Source organism: Trachurus japonicus, chromosome 7 (genome assembly GCF_045865225.1).
Source record: "Trachurus japonicus isolate A0001 chromosome 7, Traja_1.0".
NCBI classification, from domain to species: domain Eukaryota; kingdom Metazoa; phylum Chordata; class Actinopteri; order Carangiformes; family Carangidae; genus Trachurus; species Trachurus japonicus.
Window position 1 is genome coordinate 9,758,336 of NC_140913.1, and position 18,943 is coordinate 9,777,278.

Genomic DNA, 18,943 nt, shown 5'->3' on the forward strand with positions numbered 1-18,943 from the left:
GTCTATAATGATGAATGTTGCATTTGTTATTATTAGAACTGCATACATGGAGACAGAGCTGTTATGGTTATGATTCTTGTCCTTCGTGCTCCCACAGGCCTTATTCCCTGTCCTGTCCTAATCATGTTATCAGTATTGAAACTGGATTCCATCCTGTGGGAATCCCACAGGAATCCTGAGAAAGCCTCAGATACACTCAAGCTAAAATCTCCCCTGACGTATCATTGGTGTGTGAATGTGTGTGTGTATGGTAGGAAAGTGGTGCTTTATAACCTGCTAAATGAAATTGCTTTTGAGTGGAAAACTGAAAAAAGGTGCTTTAAACATGCATCATCCATTTACACTGATTTACTCCTCATGTTCACATGATAAGAGCTGCTGATGTAATTTCCCATCCAACCTGGCAATACAAATCAACCACGACCTCTGATTTATTTACTTGTGCCTCCTCTGTGTAAAAGCCAGTGTCACGCTCTTCGCGCTCCACGTGTCAGACACTTATCCTGATTCTGACCCAAAGCCTTCAAACACAAGCCCTCTGCCTCACAATTTCCGTAGGCAGTTATTATTTCAAAATCACTTAGCACTTAAATTCAAGATACAGATGTGAAACATCTGGGATACCAACAATGAACGCTCTAGGGCCTGTCCACGAAGATGAGACCAGTCTGGACTGCATTAAAAAGCCACATGGAAAGTAACAGGTTGTTCTGTCTTTGCTTGAAGTCTCACGCAGGTAAAGTTGTGCTGAGGAGCTGGTATGAGAAGAACAAGCACATCTTCCCCGCCAGTCGCTGGGAGCCGTACGACCCGGAGAAGAAATGGGACAAATACACAGTGAGAATTTATTTGTGTTTTTTTCCCCCTAAATGTCACAAAAGTTCATTTTCAGCTGAATATTACTGTCTCTGAAGGGAGCATTCAAGGTCTCATCTAATCTTGAATCCGATCCAACTACTAAAAACACCAGCAGGGGCCGGATTCCCCAATATGTTCTTAAAAGATCTTAAGAAATGCATTAAAGGAGAATTCTGGTCATTTTTGACCCCTAAATCGTTGTCCTGAGTTTAGCGTTGTCGCTATCCCTAGCGCCCTCTAGCCATGGTGTAACTCTGGTTTGCCTGCATCAATTTTAGTTGCGTTATTTGCTCCCCCCAACACTGGGTGACCATCAGGACAACGATTTAGGGCTACGCGATCGTAGCGGAAATAATGAAAGTAATGGCAAGCAAACACTGCATATCTCCAAAATCAGGCAGGTTTTCAGGATGCCAAGTCGCCTACTCATTTTAATGTAACAATTGCCGATGAGACCCGGTGTCAAAAAGGAAGATCGCGGACTTCATGATCCATGACAACGAACAAAGCTTTGAAGCTTCGATTTTTTTGGATCAGCCCTAACTGACATGCTAACTAACAGTTAACAGGCTCTTTGTGTAATTAATTAAAAATTATATTTACTTACTATGGCCTACTAGTCTAAACTTGTCTAAAATTTGTTGAAAAAGGCGATATTAGAGGCTTACCTATTCACCGTAGGAATTTTAAGACAGGTCAAGGTTGTCTTGAAGTTAAGAACAAATTTGAGAACCTTGATTTCAAGAATACCATTTATTCTTAAATTTTTCTTAAGAAACTTTATAAGAAAGTTGAGAAAATACTTGGGAACTTTTTTGGAGAAAATGACTTCTTCTCTTTTTTCTTCTTAAGACTGAAGTTAAGAAAAAAAATTACACTTAGGAAGATTTTTTTCTTAAGAAGGTTTTGTGAATCTGGCCCCAGGACCTGTTTTCACCAAGCATCTAAAGGATCAAATTAGCTCCTGACTTCCTGTTTTTAAACAATATGTGTTTACTGCATATTTATTATTATTACTGTGGGATGCTGTGCATGTGTTTTCCCTGTGGTCCCTGTAGGTGAACTCATTTATAAGAACTGACGTCAGAAACACAGTCGCACTCATAGCTGAGCAGTTGTCACTTTCCTCCAAATCAGCTTTTTTAATATGAACTAAGAGGATTTTTTTGTGTGTGTGTGTGACTTAGGCTAGGTCTTAGTGAGTAACTCAGATAAAATGCTTTCTTTGCTATTTCTTTCATTTTAATTTAATTTCCATCGTAAATTGACTTTATTTTCATTTTTCAGTAGGAGGCAGCTGTTTTTATTCATTTCCTAACCTGATGAAGTACATTCTGTTTGATTTATTTTGTTGATTTATTTTAAAAGGACATTGCAATCGAACACAGTTCCGCTACAAAGCATGTAAAACCGATGTGTCACACAGAGTTTAGAGTAACGCTATTCATGGTTTCCAATTCGTGTTTGTAGCTGGGCCTTAACACGTGCAGTGGGAATAAAACGGTCTGTTTACGTCATTATAAAAAACCACAATACATTACAGACCTAAAAAGAGACAGAAAACAAGAACAAAACAAACTGAAAACAATTGATAATGTTGTAGGCTACAATTTGCTAAAAAATGTAACCACAGCTCGCCTTTGGTGAACACAATGGAGCATTTAATTTGAGATATTTTCCGCAAGAGTTGGTAGAAACTAAAATAGGTAAACTTAAAGGCATAGTTCACCCAAAATTCAAATTTCACTCATTATTTACTCACCCTCATGTCGACTAAGGGTTGGGAGTAGGGATGCACATTTTGATTTTTTTTTCTGACCGATAACCGACGCTCGTTAACCAATTATTAACCGTTAACCGATAAGATTAAGAATCTTGCGGCGCATGGCCCCAAAAAAAAAAATTTTTTTTGGTTTCAATTTTTTTTTTTTTTTGCCGTTAAATACACACGTGCGCCGCGACAGCTGATCAGTGCGCTCTGTCTCAGCTGATCGCGCTCTGGAGGTTAGATCGTCCAATGTAGAACTGTTTTTATACAAAGTGCAGCCAAACACCCCACTGAAGGAGCAGCAGAGCTCCTGACAGCTCCTCTGTGGAGCTGCAGGAGAGCTGCAGGTGAACAGGCTGGAGAGCAGCGACGTCCTCTTTTTTTTTTTTTTTTTTGCGCCGTTGTTACAGGTGATGCACATCTATGTCCGTGTAGGTTACATTTATTGTCTGACCTTCCTTCATGGGGGCTGCTGCTCATACTGTCAGTCCTCCTGTGTAACGTTTTGCTGCGAAATATGACTGAAGGCAGTGAACTCCGCACGTGTCGACACGCCCCCATGAGTTGACGATATAAGGAGCTAATAAAATAAATAAATAACCGATAGTATTAATCGGTCAAAGTTCTTGTTATCGGTTAACAGTTAAACGGTTAATCATGTGCATCCCTAGTTGGGAGAAGTTTCAGAGCCATCCGTGCCTTCTCGGAGTTACAGGGGGGAGCCGTGCAGCACTGTATGTCCATATGATGGTTGCGAACGGGGCTCACTTTTCTTTGTCCAAAAAGACACACCAACAAACATCCAAATAGCTCCATAGTGCTCGTCTGTAATGTCCCTCTTGTATTGAAGCCCCAACAAGAGAAATTAGTCGGAAAAAAATTAATTAAGTCACTCAATAGATGGACAGAAACTAGCTAACTAACCCACACTGACCCTGTAGTGTTGAGGATTTCTAGTCTGGTCCCAACCTTTAAATCTAGCTGTAGGGCTTAACATTGCGATATGAATGTGATTACTGTATTAATCACACTATGCACCTTCTCCATTTGGGAAAAGATGAGAAACAACCCTGTCATTTTTTTTGTCTTGATTTTTTACAACAAATGTGACACAAAAACAACAACTGAAAGCCAGAGACACTGATATAGCGAAAGAGTTTGTTGGACCCGGTGTAGATGGAAACCACAAAGACACATAACACACATAAATAACAGGATGATAAACTGCTGCCAGACCACTGACGTTCACCAGTCTTGATCCAAAGGGGGAGATGTCATTTGCTCTCCGGGACCGAAACCCCCCGGTTTACTTTCCTCCACGTTCATGTTCGTGAGTGAAAACAATAATTTCACAGCACGGAGCTGCTGCCAGAAATCAGCAGGCATCCATAGCGCTGCGCTCTCAGAGCAGAGGTCCTGCTCCGCGCTGTAGCGCAAATAAAGAGAGAGGGATGTAACGTGAGGCTCGATGTGAAGAAAGCAAAGAATCATATTTATTGCCAAGCAGGTTTACAATGTGTTTGGAGCGTTGGTGCATGCCAAAAACATAGTAAGAGAAAGAAAATGTAAACAAAAAATATGCCTCTTGATAAATATATATAATACTTAGAATAGTTAGATAATAAGGGAACGCTTTTTCTTCAGTCGATGTGAGGGTCTGAGGGCAGAGGATGTTCTAACGATGCTATGTAAAGCCCTTTGAGACAAACTGTGGGCTATACAAATAAAATTGCCTTACCTTTAGCTTTAAGTCTCATAATCTATCTAGTTCATTGCAGTGTCACACTTAAACTCCAGATGCAGTTTTTTAAGAGTTGTTGATCAAATTAGGGTTCTGCCCTGCAGAGAGAAGCAGCTAATCTGTCTGTGACTCGTAACAGGTCTGGACCACTCATGAATTCTGCACATGCCTCACAGAACGACTCTGGTTTAACGTGAATATAAATCTCCTGTTGGAACCTGTGTTCATGTTCCTCTCCATGGGGATAGTGGATAAAAAGCCATGTGTATTTGTGTGTGTATATATATATATATATATATATATATATATATATATAAATATACACAAATACACACATATGTATGTGTGTGTGTGTGTGTGTGTGTGTGTGTGTGTGTGTGTGTGAGAGAGAGAGAGTATGTGTGTAAGTTTGCATATTGAAAAGAAGTGTGTCTCTGCGGAGCTGCCAACTCTCTCTTGCATGGGCACGCTTCGACATATCAGTAGAACCCGTGTGCCTGGAAAACACACGCTTTTTCCGTGGCTGAATTATAACAGATGAGCTCCTGCGGTTCGGTCTCAGGTTTCTGGAGGAAATCTGGAACGCTGGGATGTTATTAAACGAGTTATTCACCGTAATGAATTTGTGTGGCGTATTTATTTTGGACTTGACATGCGCGAGTAACTCCACACTCTGTTCCTTTGTCTTTTTCAGATCCGATGAAACGTCTCCGTCGGCTCCTCCTCTCTCTGGAATCTATCAGGCAATTTTTTTTTTTTTTTTTTTTTTGCCGTTTCCAATTTCCACCTCATTTTCATGCAGTTACACCACGTTTTATCATTTCTTTATCAAAATGTGATATACTATTGATTCATGATTATACTTGGTTTTTGAAATACTAGCTTTTTCCAAATATGTATTTGAGATGCAACGTTTCCTGGAAGAACAAGCCCACATCCATATGTATATAGCTCGTCTGTGCTTAATAAAATCAACTTGAGTTTGAAACCTTCACTCGTTGTATGGATGCTCTTAATTTGACTCTTTGGTGCCGTAGTTATTGTAAATGGAATTTAAGAGACAAACCTGCTTCCTGCTCCTGAATCCTGGACAGAAACCAGTGTGTCTGTGTAACTGTTAAAACATGTACACTGAGCTCGCTGGCTGCACCTCCACCCATAGCCTACAGACACCACACCCCTCAACGTCTTTCTCCCTCCTTCCTGCTTCTTGTCACTCACAAAGCCCTTTAAGACACATCAGGTTTCACTTTTTACAGAGTGCTGGCTTCTCGCAACCCTCCAGTCCAGGTTGGTCAGTGAGCGGGGCGAGCGAGCGAGTGAGTGAGAGAGATTGTATTTGAGTGTTGGACTTCTGCTGCTCACAGTGGGACTGTGTCATGGTGGTGGAAGCAATATGTGGAGGGCAGCTCTAGTTGTGTACCAGCTCGTGGCGCTGGCTCGGTCACTCCGGGCTCAGGATGCTGTCACGGCCGCTGCCATCACCCCCCAGGACTGCACGTTGGACTGTATCCGACAGGTGAGCCGCACTCTTGACATGGGCACGCACTTGTTTTTTTGTTTTTTTGTTTTTTTTAAATCAGCTCTGCTCTGCGGATGAAAAGCCTTGACGTCTCTTGACATTTGTCTCTGTCTAATCCAGGAGAATTTCTTTGTAGCCAAAATAATAAAATGTTACGAGTGACACGGAGTCTACTACTGGTGAGGTCTGCTTCTGCTATAAAACGTACCGCATCTGTTCGGCTTTGGCTCTCGTGTCCAGTGGTGAAATTCACAATGCTTCAAACAGACCATCATGACAATGTAGTTAAATATCCATTAGAAACTGTTCTGAGACTGTGGATTTATTTTAAGTCCTGCTGCGTCTGTTCTCTTTTCTTCTACAGTATTCTTTACACGCTTATGACAATACACAGGATTGATTTATTTTTTACCAAACATGCTTTATAAATACATACACCTGTTTTACCAGCAGTTTTAGCAACACAGTGTATTTATTTTTATTTTTTATGACTTTATTTTACAGGATAGCCCCTTGAGATGTGCCTTCTCATTTTCGAGGGTGTCCATGTATCTAGAAACATGTGGAGAAATTGAATGTGACATATACAGTGCATATGTTGTATTCCTGTCTTTTTCATAAATAATTCAAGGTTCTTTTTTTTAATGTGAATTAATAGAAAATTACACCTGACCACAAACAAGAGAGAGAAAAAAATCAAAATGGTTGGCCTGGTTTATAACCCAAAGCCACTGTCCCAAACCGTCAACTTGGCCCGAGGGAATTGCCCAAAATCCTTTGCGATAGTAGATAAACACATGGTTACCAGCGAGGGTCACCTGGGAGCATAATGCGATGGTAAACAACCTCCATGAAAGAAGGAAACAAGACGGAGTAAGACGAAGCACAAAAGGAACAATCCCATCACACAGGAAACAAAGCAACTGTGTGTGGTCATCTGTCCCATGATGAACAAATTCAAAATCTGCTTTCACCACCATTGGATCCAACATCATGATTTTGTTTACATGCAGGGAGTGAGGGAAACGTGTGAAGAGTGAAAAGTCCCAGACCCATAATTGCGCACAACATATGGCAAGGCAATTGTATTTGTATAGCCCCTTTTTACAAACACAAACACAAAGTACTGTGCTTTTCCCCTTAATGACTTTTTGAGTCCTTGCAGACCTTCACACTCCATCACCTACCACATGGCTCTAGTGATTGAGCCTCAGTGTGTGTGTGTGTGTCGGGAGGGGGGGGGGGGGCTGGGGCTAAAATATACTTCCAAGCCACGTCAGCTACATGTGAAAAAAGCAAGAGCATAGCTTTACTTTGGAAGGGTCGCAAGTTGTCCAGACCCACCGTCTGCAGCAACAACATAAACTGTAATTTCCAGCAAGTGTAAGTTTGAAGGATCACTTAACAGCAGGCCCTTGGATATTTACTACTCTGAAAATTCCTCATACTCTGGAGGATGTTTTTTTTTTTTTAATGTCCCCTCACTGAGGGAAGATTCATTTATAATGACCTCGTAAATCCTGCATCACCCACACACGGTATCTACGCAGGCCATAAACCATCCATCCCACCTGAGTAGAAAACAAGTAAATCTGGTCTGGTCCGTCTCCTCAGACTCTGTGGGATGATATGTAGTTCTAGTTCACCTTTTAGACTCACATAAGTCATGTCCAGGCACTAGATTATAAGACCGTGAGTGGTTTGGGCCTCTGTGTGCTGTGTTCATCCTCCAGCAGAGAGTTCCTCACTTCCAGAAACAACAGTACATGGAGAAAGAGGAATGCGAAACTGCGGCCTTGACCTGAGCTCCGAGGTTACGTCTGTCACTTTGGCTGCATACCAGCTTCTCCTACTCTGAATAGATTGAATCCAACACAACAGAATCAATGTTCATTTTCATCCCTAGGAAAAACAAAGCTCTTTCATCTCCTAAGAGTAAACACACTGACTTATCTCATTAAAAACACCTTGTTTGTTTAATTTTCAATTGCGGCATGCATGTTTTAAGCACGTTGATTACGCTATCTTCTAAGTTTGCGTGCAAGTCAGTATTTAGGCTGCGGAGACTTCTGACGGCTCTTAGATCACTTGACAGTTTAACTACCATTGTGTGAACCGGCAAACATGCGCATGCACACACACACTTGCACACAAACACATTCTCTCTCTCTCTCTTATGCCTCAGGCAAACGCAGTATTTCTTTCCTCTCTCATTTTCTCCACCTGTTAGTCTAGTTAAGGTCTCTAAACCTGCAGGGCAAGTTGTCAGTGTTTGTCAGAGGTGGAAGATGCAGTCAGACCCTTTACTTCAAAACAGGCACTAATACCACGATCCAAAATATACTCCAGAACAAATGGGAGTCATCAAGTGAACGCCACTTAATACGGCTGAGTTAGTCTGAACTATTCACACTTACCCAGTTTGTTTTGGTGTTTCCCATCAAAGGCTCAAAGTGATGGGACCATGAGATGGGGTTAATGGAAAAGAAAGAACAAAAAGGAAGGGAGAGGTAACTTGAGATCATGATCATTATTTTTGTTGTCATCGCTGTTTGGTTCTGGTGAAATGCTGGATAAGCGACCACCCTGGGCCTTGAGCCGTTGATTTAAATGGAACCATGTGAGAGGTTCAGAGGGGAGCTGCAAACAACGGACAGACATGTGAAACCCGCCAGGGGCCCCTAGATACACCTCCTTTTTTTTTTTTTTTTTCCTGTCAGGGGATTTGTATTGATGTTTGTGTGTTCACCTTATTTTTCATGTAGATTTGCAAAATAACTTCAGTCTCCACTGCTGGTTCCTGTGTTGAAACAATCACTGTTACCTGTGGCCCGAGGCACTTTGAACAAATACATATTGAAGAGATTAATCACCTCTTAGAAATCCTGTTCTGATTCACTGGCATGAGTCAAACCCGTGTCATTTGGAAACTTCTAACAAAGAAAACCTGGTCAGTGGAATTCATATGAGAACACTTAGTCTTGTGCAGTTTTAAAGTGCTTGTATTTTACACGAATAATTTCACTTCTTACTTAATATCTCCACTACAGAGCTTTATCTGACAGCTGCCAAGAGCAACCACATTTTCCATATCAAGCAGCAGTACATGGAGATCATTTGTTCAGATTGTGATCCCCATGAATTCAATTTGTCACAGCTTATAGGAGGCTTGAGCCACTGATGTAGTAAGTGAGTGCAGATGTATGGAAGCAGCCAAAGACTCTCATTTGATCTTTGGCTCGTTATATATTACATTCCTCTTCAAATGTCACATACTGTTTTTCTATGCCTCTGCACCATGACAGCTCTAATTCTGACCTGAAATATGTTTTTCAGTGTGTATTGAATTCACATCTTGCAACACAGTAGTCACTGTCAAGCAAAGTCCTTTACAGCTCACACATACAGAGAGAGAGAGAGAGAGAGCAGAAGAAAGGAGAACGCAAAACAAACTATTCTTACAGTTGTGTGTTTGCGTCTATCCAGATTCACATAGTGAAAACTCTATTAAGTGTAGTCCATGGTGTAGTCACAGTGACCTTGACATTTGAGCTTTTATTTCTAAATCATTCATCTTTGAATCCTAATGAATGGAATTTGTGCCAAATTCCTGCAATTTCATTGAAGTGGCCACAGCTGTCTTTTTAAGGTAAAGTGTGTGTGATATAGTCAAAGAGGGTAAGTTTCAAATACATTCCAAAACAAAAAAGTAAGTGTCATTGAGGCTCACTGCTCTTTTTTTATTAGGTCCAGTTGAGGGCTGATGAATAGAAGTGCATGTTAAGTTTGATACCCGACAGAGATGGGAAGATGTCCAGCTGGATGAAGGGATGATGGGAATTCTCTTGTTGTGAAGCAGCTAGCCGTAAGAGAACCACTTTGCCTGGGTGGGCACAGGCACACCCCTCTTAAAACATTTATAAACACTTCTTCTAATGATGTTATTAACAGCCTATTTTTAGCTTCATTATCTGGCATTTATTTGTTGTTGCTCTTAAATTCCTAATTTCCCACTTGGGTAAGTATAAGAGTTGTTTTTCTTTATTGAGTCTGACCCAGTCCTCGCTTCTCTTGGCAGCTGAACAGTGAATGTGAAAGTCATGGGATATTTTACAGCTAATGCCATGTCAAGGTTCTGATCAACAAAGCATCTGGTTTTGTTCCTGTGCGCATTCTGTCTGTTTCTATTTATTTTGTTTTTTTTAATGATGTGGGTTTTTGTAGGTTGCCCTTCCTAAAAAAGACAATTTGCCGTAGGATTCAACTTTATTCCAAAACACAATTTTTGTTTTTATTAATTAATCATCACTGTCTCCTCTGCAGGGAGGGCCTGGATGTGAATACTGTAGAATAACCAGAGGTGACGTCAAGCAGGCTCTGGGTTTTAACGCCATTGCACCATTTGGAAGTAAGTAATTCAGACAGGCTGTACTTGGACTTTCGGTCATGCCTGAATATATTTGCATACAAATTATTTGCACCAAGAAACTGTTTTTAAACTTGGAAATGCTGAGTGTATCTTGGCAGCTTTTGAAAAGTACAAAAGGTCCTCCATGCTGCAAGCCCTCCAAGCTGGACGTTCTGGAACTAGTATTGTTTACACTTCATTTTAGCATTTCAACATCAGGCGCTAGACTAAAGAACAAAGACTTCAAGTTTTCATCACTGCGGCCAGAAACACAAATGACAAATGTGAGTCTCTGTTATCACAATGAACAATGACAAAAGGGAAACTCAAGGAAATCCCATGCTAATTAACTGCAAACTTGACTGTTGCTAGTGTAATGTGAGGCTGTTTTTATTTTTTTTATATTGTACAACTGGGGTAATTTCACCTAATTCCACTTTTAGTCATGCTAGAGTCAGTTTTAATTACTCTAACCCAGTAAAATGTATCAGAAACAGTGCTGTCTCTTTATTTACACCAACATTTTCTATCAGCCTAAGGCAAACCCAACTTTGTGTAAGTGTAAGTAAATGTTAGCATTCTGACTTGGTGTAGCCTACTCCCCACTGCTGCTGCTTGCCCATAGGACCTGCTACCGTAAGTTTCTGTTAATAATATTGTGAGGTCTTTACCTAAAGTAGCTTTAGATAATGTGGCAGAAGAAATGTTAGGATTTGACGTTATAGTCAAGTTAAATAAAGGATCGGGTGCTTTATGCTAAGTGGAGCTCAACTCATGCTCATGCCGAGACCTTGACCTTAACTGGTAAAGTGGCTCTAGACAATTTGTGGTAGCCCTATAATTTAGTGTTACATGTGAAATTAAACTGAATTAAACAAAGATGGTGTAGTGCCAATGAGTAAAAAAAAAAAAAAAAAAACACACACTGAACTTCCCCATGTCTGTTCATTGTGAGAGGCGAGCTGTGAAGTAAGTTATGATTTAGCATTACAAATAAGTTTGTATTGAATCAAAGAGAGATGATTGATAGCTAATTATGAAATGGTACCACGCTAATGTGCTCTGCTGCTGCCAAGTGTTAGCTTGTTTTTTTTAGATCTAGTATCTAACCTGTAAAGTGACTTCAAGTAATGTAAATAGATTAGATAATGAATGTTATGTTTTAGTGTTACAAATGAACTGAATTAAAACAAAGACAGTGAGCACTACAGTATAAACAGCAATTGCACTACCATCAGCATAGTCTTGAGTAAATAGCAGTTTGTTTCTCTTTATGTTGACTCAACCTGTACTCTATAATGAATTATTACTGATATATAACACTTTTACATCATCTGTTATTTCCCCCCTCAGGTTGTGTACCATGGCCGTGTTTTGAATTGCTAGGAGACCCTGAAATCTGTCAGCACTACACCCAGGCGCCAAATGACGTCAAGATTGAATTTGTACATGACCCGAACCCGATCTCCGACACCATTGTTGTCTCCTGGAAGCCCAGTTACTATGGTTTGTTGATGAACGCTGGTTACGAAAAACACTCATGTATTTTAAAAGCAGTCTGTGTGTGCAGTTGCTCTAAGGACACATTATACATGGCGTGACTAGGTGGGTTATTAAAAACCCAGCCAGTTTTCAAACTCATCCATCATGTCAGGTGTCATGAGTTGCCTCCTACAATATAATTTCTCACACAAATGTTTGACATGAAGAAGATTTATTTCAATTAATTATTGTTAAGACGTACATTGCCTTATGAGCATTATGAGAAGGCTTCAGTGTTTGACAGCTCAGCTGATTGACCCCTATATTTCTGAGGCTGTGACAGGCTGTGTCAGGTGACAGTGCAGTGACAGGCATGCTTTTGATATGGGGGTATAATAATAATAATAATAATAATAATAATAATAATAATAATAATAATAATAATAATAATAAACTTTATTTCTATAGCACCTTTCAAAACCAAGGTTACAAGGTGCTTCACAAAATACAAATACAATATCACTGAGAAAATAAAGCAATTAGAAAGTGAAGAAAACCTCATACAGAAAACAGTGAACAGGCATAAGATAAAATAATGGAAATAGATAAGACTAAGAAATAGATAAGAATAAGAAACAAAGATCAAAAATATGGGGGGGGGGGGGGGGGGACGTTTGTATACAACTTAAACTATTGTTTTCCACTGAGACTGTGTCACTGATTTCACTCTGTCTATGTTATTTGCTGCAGGGATTGCCTTCTTGCGAGGCTTTCAGGTGTCTCTCCAGGCTTTGGGAGGGTCCGCGATTGCCTGTCAGCTTTTCCTCTTCCACCGGAACCTCTCCCTCCCAGCTTCACAGGCTCAAAAGGTAGGAAGGAGCCAAATCACTTTGGTTGGTCGATTTTTCTGCCCATTACACACAAGAATGTTTCAGTTATTGAATCACACCCATAATTTATGTTGATTGTAAAATGAGCCTATATTTAGGGTGAGATCAGAGTGCCATCATCCTCCCCTGGAAATGCATTCCCTCCTTACTGGAAACAGCTGTGAAATTTACACTGAAGTTAATCCAAAAGCCTTAAAAAATCATGTTTGTTGTTAGTGCTGCCTGTCATTACAAGCACGTTCTGAGGAAATGTATGTAACGTGACGAAATGGTGCAACACTTCTTTGCTCGCAATGGACAGAGGTCAGAATCCCCTCATGCACGCTCTATGCTAAGTAGGGGTAGTGATAGAGGTAAAGAGCAACACACAGGCTATTCAAAGCACATGCACACAAAAAGATATTATACTGTTCAATTTGCCGCTGTATGAAACCATAAACACCACGCAAATTAAATTCTCAAGGGATTTTATTGATGAATGAGTGTGGGTTATTAAAATAATGGCACAGTTGTAATCAATTAAAGTTAGTCAGCTTTGACAATGAGATGATTTATTAAACAGTGTTAAAGGGTCAGCCCAAGCACCGACAGTCAGTACCAGAAACACATGTGCTAAGCTGGTCCTGCTGGACTTTATTTCCTCTTTTACATGTCAGACTTTCTCATTATACACTTCGTCCCCTTGGAATTATAAGGTTCTATCTGACATTTTTGTCAAAATTAGTTAGAGTTAGTCACATATTCCAGTTCTGGTACTACTTATTGACATAATAGGATGTGTTTTTTCCAGGTTTTATGCATTTTTGGTCATTTAATCTGGAAAACAAAAAGGGTATTATAACTCAAACTCTATCTTGGTCTAAGGTTCTAAATCTCAAATTTGGTCAGAATGCAGATAGAACCGACGACTTAATAACCAACACGGGACATACACACAGTGATGTATAGTAAGTAAGTAAAACTTTATTTATATAGCACCCATCATAGTATGCGTACACAGAGTGCTTCACATTAAAAAAAGACATTCAATCACACAATCAGTATAAAACACATATATAGGTATAGGTATAGGTAAACAGACCAGTCCCTGCTGCATATCCAAACTGCAATTATCTCAACAAACACAAAGAAATAAGAACAGTTATGTTACACAACATTTGGAGGCAATATTTCAAGACGCTGTGTTTTTATTTCCAGGAATTCCCAGTCTGACTCACTTTGTTTGTTTGATTACTGTAAGTTGCATAACAACAGGAAATGTAAAAACAGCACAGTGTCTGTTTTCTATTTAGTTGTTGTGCTTCTGATTATGGATTTCAAAACCACCATACAACAACTTTAAACCCACCACAGTGTCGTACATGAGGCAGAACTAATTGGGAGGGACAAAACTGCAAAGGCGTCACTGAGTTTCACTTAGATTACAGAATAGAAAAGAAATTTAAAAAACAGAACAGACCACAGATTTGAAGATTTCATATGAGAAAGAAATTTTCTTGATCATTAAGCAAGAGCCTGTCAAAAACTCTCTTTACATTTTTTTTTTTTAATTATTCTTTTTTTTATTATTATTATTATTATTTAAAGGGATAGTTCACCCAAAATTAAAATTTCACTCATTATCTACTCACCCTCATGTTGACTAAGGGCTGGGAGAATTTTCAGAGTCCTCCGTGCATTCTCGGAGTTACGAGGGGGTCCGCGCAGCAGTATTTGTCTATATAATGGTTGTGAATGGGGCTCACTTTTCTTCGTCCAAAAAGACACACCAAAAAACATCCAAATATCTCCATACTACTTGTCTGTAATGTCCCTCTTGTATTGAAGCCCCGACATGAGAAATTGTTCCGCAGGTGATTTGCACTGACACAGGAAGAGCAGTGAACTGAGACACTGGGAGCTTCCGCTACAAACAAGCTTAAAATATAGACTTATTTAATTTTTTTCGGAACAATTTCTCATGTTGGGGCTTCAATACAAGGGGGACATTACAGACGAGCAGTATGAAGGTATTTGGATATTTTTTGGTGTGTCTTTCTCCCAGCCCGTAGTCGACAGGAGGGTGAGTAGATAATGAGTGAAATTTGAATTTTGGGTGAACTATCCCTTTAAATGCAATTTCTATGCCTCTGCAGAGCACTTGTGTCTGAATGGTATTGCATTGCATGTAGATAAAAATGTGCGGCATGTTTTAACAAAACCGAGGTGATGATAGTTGCTGTGCTCTGCAGGTGTACAAGTCGGACCCTTTCCCCGGCCTCCCCCTTGGGTCCCAGTATGCTGTTACTGTCATGGCTCTGCCAGTGCCTGAGAAGTGGAATGAGTTCTACCAAAGCGAGATATTCTCCACCCGTTGTAAGACCTCTTATTTGCTGTTGGCTAAATATTATTTCTTAAGAGACACATGCTTTTACACATACACACAGACACACAGGTTTTGGAGGAGGTCTCAGAGTTTGTGGTTGCTCCAGGGTAACCTTTAAAATCTTAATCCCTCCTTCTGTACTACTATGTCTCATAACTGACACCTGGGAGTATGTCGAAACACTGCGCCTTTCTGAATACACGCTGTGTTTCAGAGAGATTAGTATTCTCACATGACTGGTGATCTAATTCTAATATGCACAATGTGGTTTTGCAGCATGTGCAGAGAAGAACGGCCACAAAAAGTGCAAAAAGGGTAAGAGAAACATGTTTTCTCATTCTCTCATGCTTCTTTCCTAAAACCTTTTTCCCTCATGATCAGCATAACATCTGTTAATATTTTATGGTACGGTTGCAGACTGGTATCCCGAACAAGTTGAGGTCCATCAGGATGGGAGTGCTATCAATGTGACCTTTAACCTGGCTCCCCCAAACCTGGGCATCACAAGCTACTTCTCATTTTGTTATGCAAACGGCATGAAGAAATACACAAACATAACACCTGTAAGTGGGTTCAACTCCTGCTGTTTTATATGTCTTTTGTGGGGGGATTGTCTTTCTTTTTTTGTATTAATCTGTTTCATCTGTTATTATATAACTTATGTTACCTAACACATTAGGTAATGAAGTAAACTCAATTATCATGTTAACAATTCATCCAATTTCCGTAGAATGTCTCCAAAAACAAAACCCACCACAGCTATCAGCTGCATGACCTTCAAGAAGGAACCAACTACACTTGTGAGGTAAAATGATGAAATAAACTAGAATCTGATTCTAGGAGAATATATATATATATATATATATATATATATATATATATATATATATATATATACACAAGGTGATGAATGAACTCTAAATTTCCTGTATTGCAGATTGCAGCCAATGAAATGGATGCAGTGAGAAAAGTATTCAATATTCAGGTCATGCACATTAATAAAGGTAAGGAAGGTTGTTTTGTTTCTGCTGCTAATAAATTGAATTGCAGTGCATGAAGTACAATTTTATTTTATTTCATTTTATTTTATTTTACAGTTCAATTTTACAACATATAACTAAGACATTGCACACACACACACACACAACACAAATTTATTCGCCAGGAAATACAGACTACTACATATTCAATGTATCACTGTGCCAACATTCTGCCAAGGGGGTTGACTTTCTGCCTACAAACTAAAATTCATATTCATATACTGGCTGTATCATCACTATCATTCTTCAATCAGTGTCCGACTCCAATAGACCAGATCCTGTAGTAGCTACTGAGGCTGCACGTTCCATCATTGTTAAAAGTCCTTTAGCCAGTTGTTCAAACAAAAGCATTTGGGTTTCCGTACTTTCCAGTCCATCAATATCTCTTGACAGAAAGAAAAGCACGTTGTATTTCACCAGATTTTACACCCTCCATTTTGGCTCCCAACAAACACAAAGTGCCATTTTCTTACCTTTTGTTATGGAGATGTAAAAATATAGAGCATCCATAATGTGTTAGACAAAGTATTCAATGTATACTCAATCCAATAAATCTATCCATTGGTAAATGCCAATTCAAATAATCTCCAGCAACTCCTGTTAGGTTCAGTTATTATGTCATTTTTTAAAATCCAAATGAAAAAGAAATTAAATGTTTTTGGCAAACTATGACTGATATCAGTTATTTTAGCAAGCTGCCTTGTGGGGGAAGCTAACTGCCATAATCATCTAACTCTCAGCACTGATGTAAATAAGCACTTTTCCAAAAAAAAAAAAAGAAAGAAAAAAAATCAGCCTATTTCTTCAGGGTGTGTCACTGATTTGTCCTCCTCCTCTTCCTCTTCCTCCTCCTCCTCCTCCTCAGACAATGCCCTGTCCCACTCTGCCACTCTCTCCATGGCTCTGATACTTCCACTGTGCCTGGCTGTGGTGGCCATATTTGTGGTGCTGCTGTCTGTTCTCACCAGGAGAAGACCCAAGTTGAAGTTGAAGAAATTTGAGATAAAACCAGGTGCGAATGCAGCTCAAATAATTGTCTGTGCGTCTTGAAGGCCAGTGTAATAATTCAAGATGTAATTAATCACTCTAAACCGAGTGACAGAAATGATGTCGGTATTTATCAATAGTGTGTGTGTTCTTTTTTGACATGCATTCAGATATTATCAAGCAGCACCAAGAGAGCGGGACCCAGGAGGAAGTGGTCTCATTACCCAAAACCAGGCTGACCCCTCCTCGTCTCCTGTTTTGCTACAGCAGCCACGATGGTCCTGCTCATATCAAAGCAGTCATGCAGTTGGGGGCCTTCATACAGCAGCACATGGCCACTCAGGTATAGTGGACATAACGATGAGGACCGTCTTGCCAGTGTGGTGGCGATTGTGTAATTTAAAGGGTTCTCTCTTTTTTTTTCTTCCCAGGTGTGCCTGGACCTGTGGGACTCTCTGAGCGTAGCCGAGGAGGGCAGCATGGCCTGGTACTGCCGGCAGATCCGGGAGAGCGACTTCGTCCTGGCGATCTGTTCTAGAGGCCTCGGCCACAAACCCGAGTCTCCACAGCCAGAGAGCGATGACGAAGATGCGGAGGCAAAGAGGGGGCTGAACCAGGCGTCCAACGCCTTCAGCTCCGATGCGGCAATCCAACTTATCGGGGAGGAGGTGGGCCGAGCCAAAGCCACGGGCCAGGACCTCTCCAAATACATGGCGGCCATTTTTGAGTACTCTGAGGAGACAGACATCCCCACTGAGCTGAGGCTCGTGTCTCACTACACTCTGACACGTGACTTACCGCTGCTCTTCTCCCACCTCCATGGCGTGGCTCTTCACAGGCCGGGGGGTTACCTGAAGATAAACCACATTTCTGAGGAAGGTTTCTCCCAGTTACCAGCCGGAGCAGCTCTGCAGTGGGCTATCAATGAGGCTGGAGTGGCAATGAGGGCCGAAAGGCACCGATCTGTAGAAGGGAGTGACTAAACACTAAAAACTGAGTATCTTCGGCTACGCCCTCATTTAGTAGGCTAGTAGTTCTCAGCTCAGTGCAGTTGACAGGTTGGCCTCGAGGTAGAGGACTGATGCTGGTAAAAATGAACCAGGACAAGCTTGGTTGTCACAACTAGAGGGTGAATAGTGTAACTACGCTCCCAGCTGGTGTCCCCTCAATCACTCACCCAACTAACCACATCTGTCACAGCTGTACTGCAGTGGCAGAAACTGTGCACTTTGACCACTAAAATACATTAACATGCTACATACATGTGTATACAGGAAGGATTTGTACAAAACAAAACAAAGCAAAACATCCATTTATCTACGTAATATCAGTAGGCTAATGCTAAATGTATTTGACACTTTCTGCTGGTGTTATCGCAGTGTCATGTAAAAAGCCACTGTGAAATTAACCTTTGCAATATTAGGAATCAACATAAAAATCATATTAATCTCATAAACGAGTTTGTGAAGTTATTCTGAGAATGTGGACTTTGAAGTGCATTATTGAACGTTGTATACGTGCATGATTACAGTCATTCTTTTTTTTATTTATACATGTGCATATCTCATATAGAAATAAATTGGATGAATAGGCCTTATCGGTTTTTTAAAAGCTGATATTGGGTTACACATGTGGATACATGTTGTGAGCTGTCTCATATTATATGCTGCATCATATTTCTAATAAAGTCATATACGTTTTTTAATAAAAATGCATTATTCAAAAATCTACTGTGTGTGTGTGTTTCTCTCTGTTCAACGATGACTGATAATTTGTGAGGTAGCCTATTTCCCTGGTGCTGTAGGTTGCCAGGCAACAGAAGATGTTATAATGAATTCACTAGAAAAATAATGTTGCTATTATGAACTAATAAGACTGCTGC

The 18,943-nt window shown here is 40.2% G+C and overlaps 2 protein-coding genes across 3 annotated transcripts in view; both read left to right on the forward strand.

Annotated features, from left to right (window-relative positions):
• fam50a (family with sequence similarity 50 member A) overlaps window positions 1-5,361 on the forward strand; it is a 28,831-nt gene extending 23,470 nt beyond the window's left edge. For both annotated transcript variants that reach the window (XM_085781131.1, XM_085781132.1), the window contains exons 12-13: window positions 727-837; window positions 5,062-5,361. In XM_085781131.1, coding sequence (XP_085637257.1) covers window positions 727-837; window positions 5,062-5,070 — 120 coding nt within the window. In that variant the 3' untranslated portion in view covers window positions 5,071-5,361. The remainder of the gene's footprint in view (window positions 1-726; window positions 838-5,061) is intronic.
• A 226-nt stretch (window positions 5,362-5,587) lies between these two features.
• On the forward strand, window positions 5,588-18,367 carry LOC146984197 (interleukin-17 receptor D). Its single transcript, XM_085781133.1, has 12 exons — window positions 5,588-5,886; window positions 10,213-10,297; window positions 11,651-11,803; window positions 12,530-12,648; window positions 14,901-15,024; window positions 15,311-15,349; window positions 15,452-15,597; window positions 15,765-15,839; window positions 15,972-16,038; window positions 16,940-17,086; window positions 17,232-17,404; window positions 17,493-18,367. Exons 1-12 carry the CDS (start codon window positions 5,764-5,766, stop codon window positions 18,042-18,044), a joined length of 1,803 nt encoding a protein of 600 aa, XP_085637259.1. The 5' UTR covers window positions 5,588-5,763; the 3' UTR covers window positions 18,045-18,367.
• The last annotated feature ends 576 nt before the right edge of the window (window positions 18,368-18,943 follow it).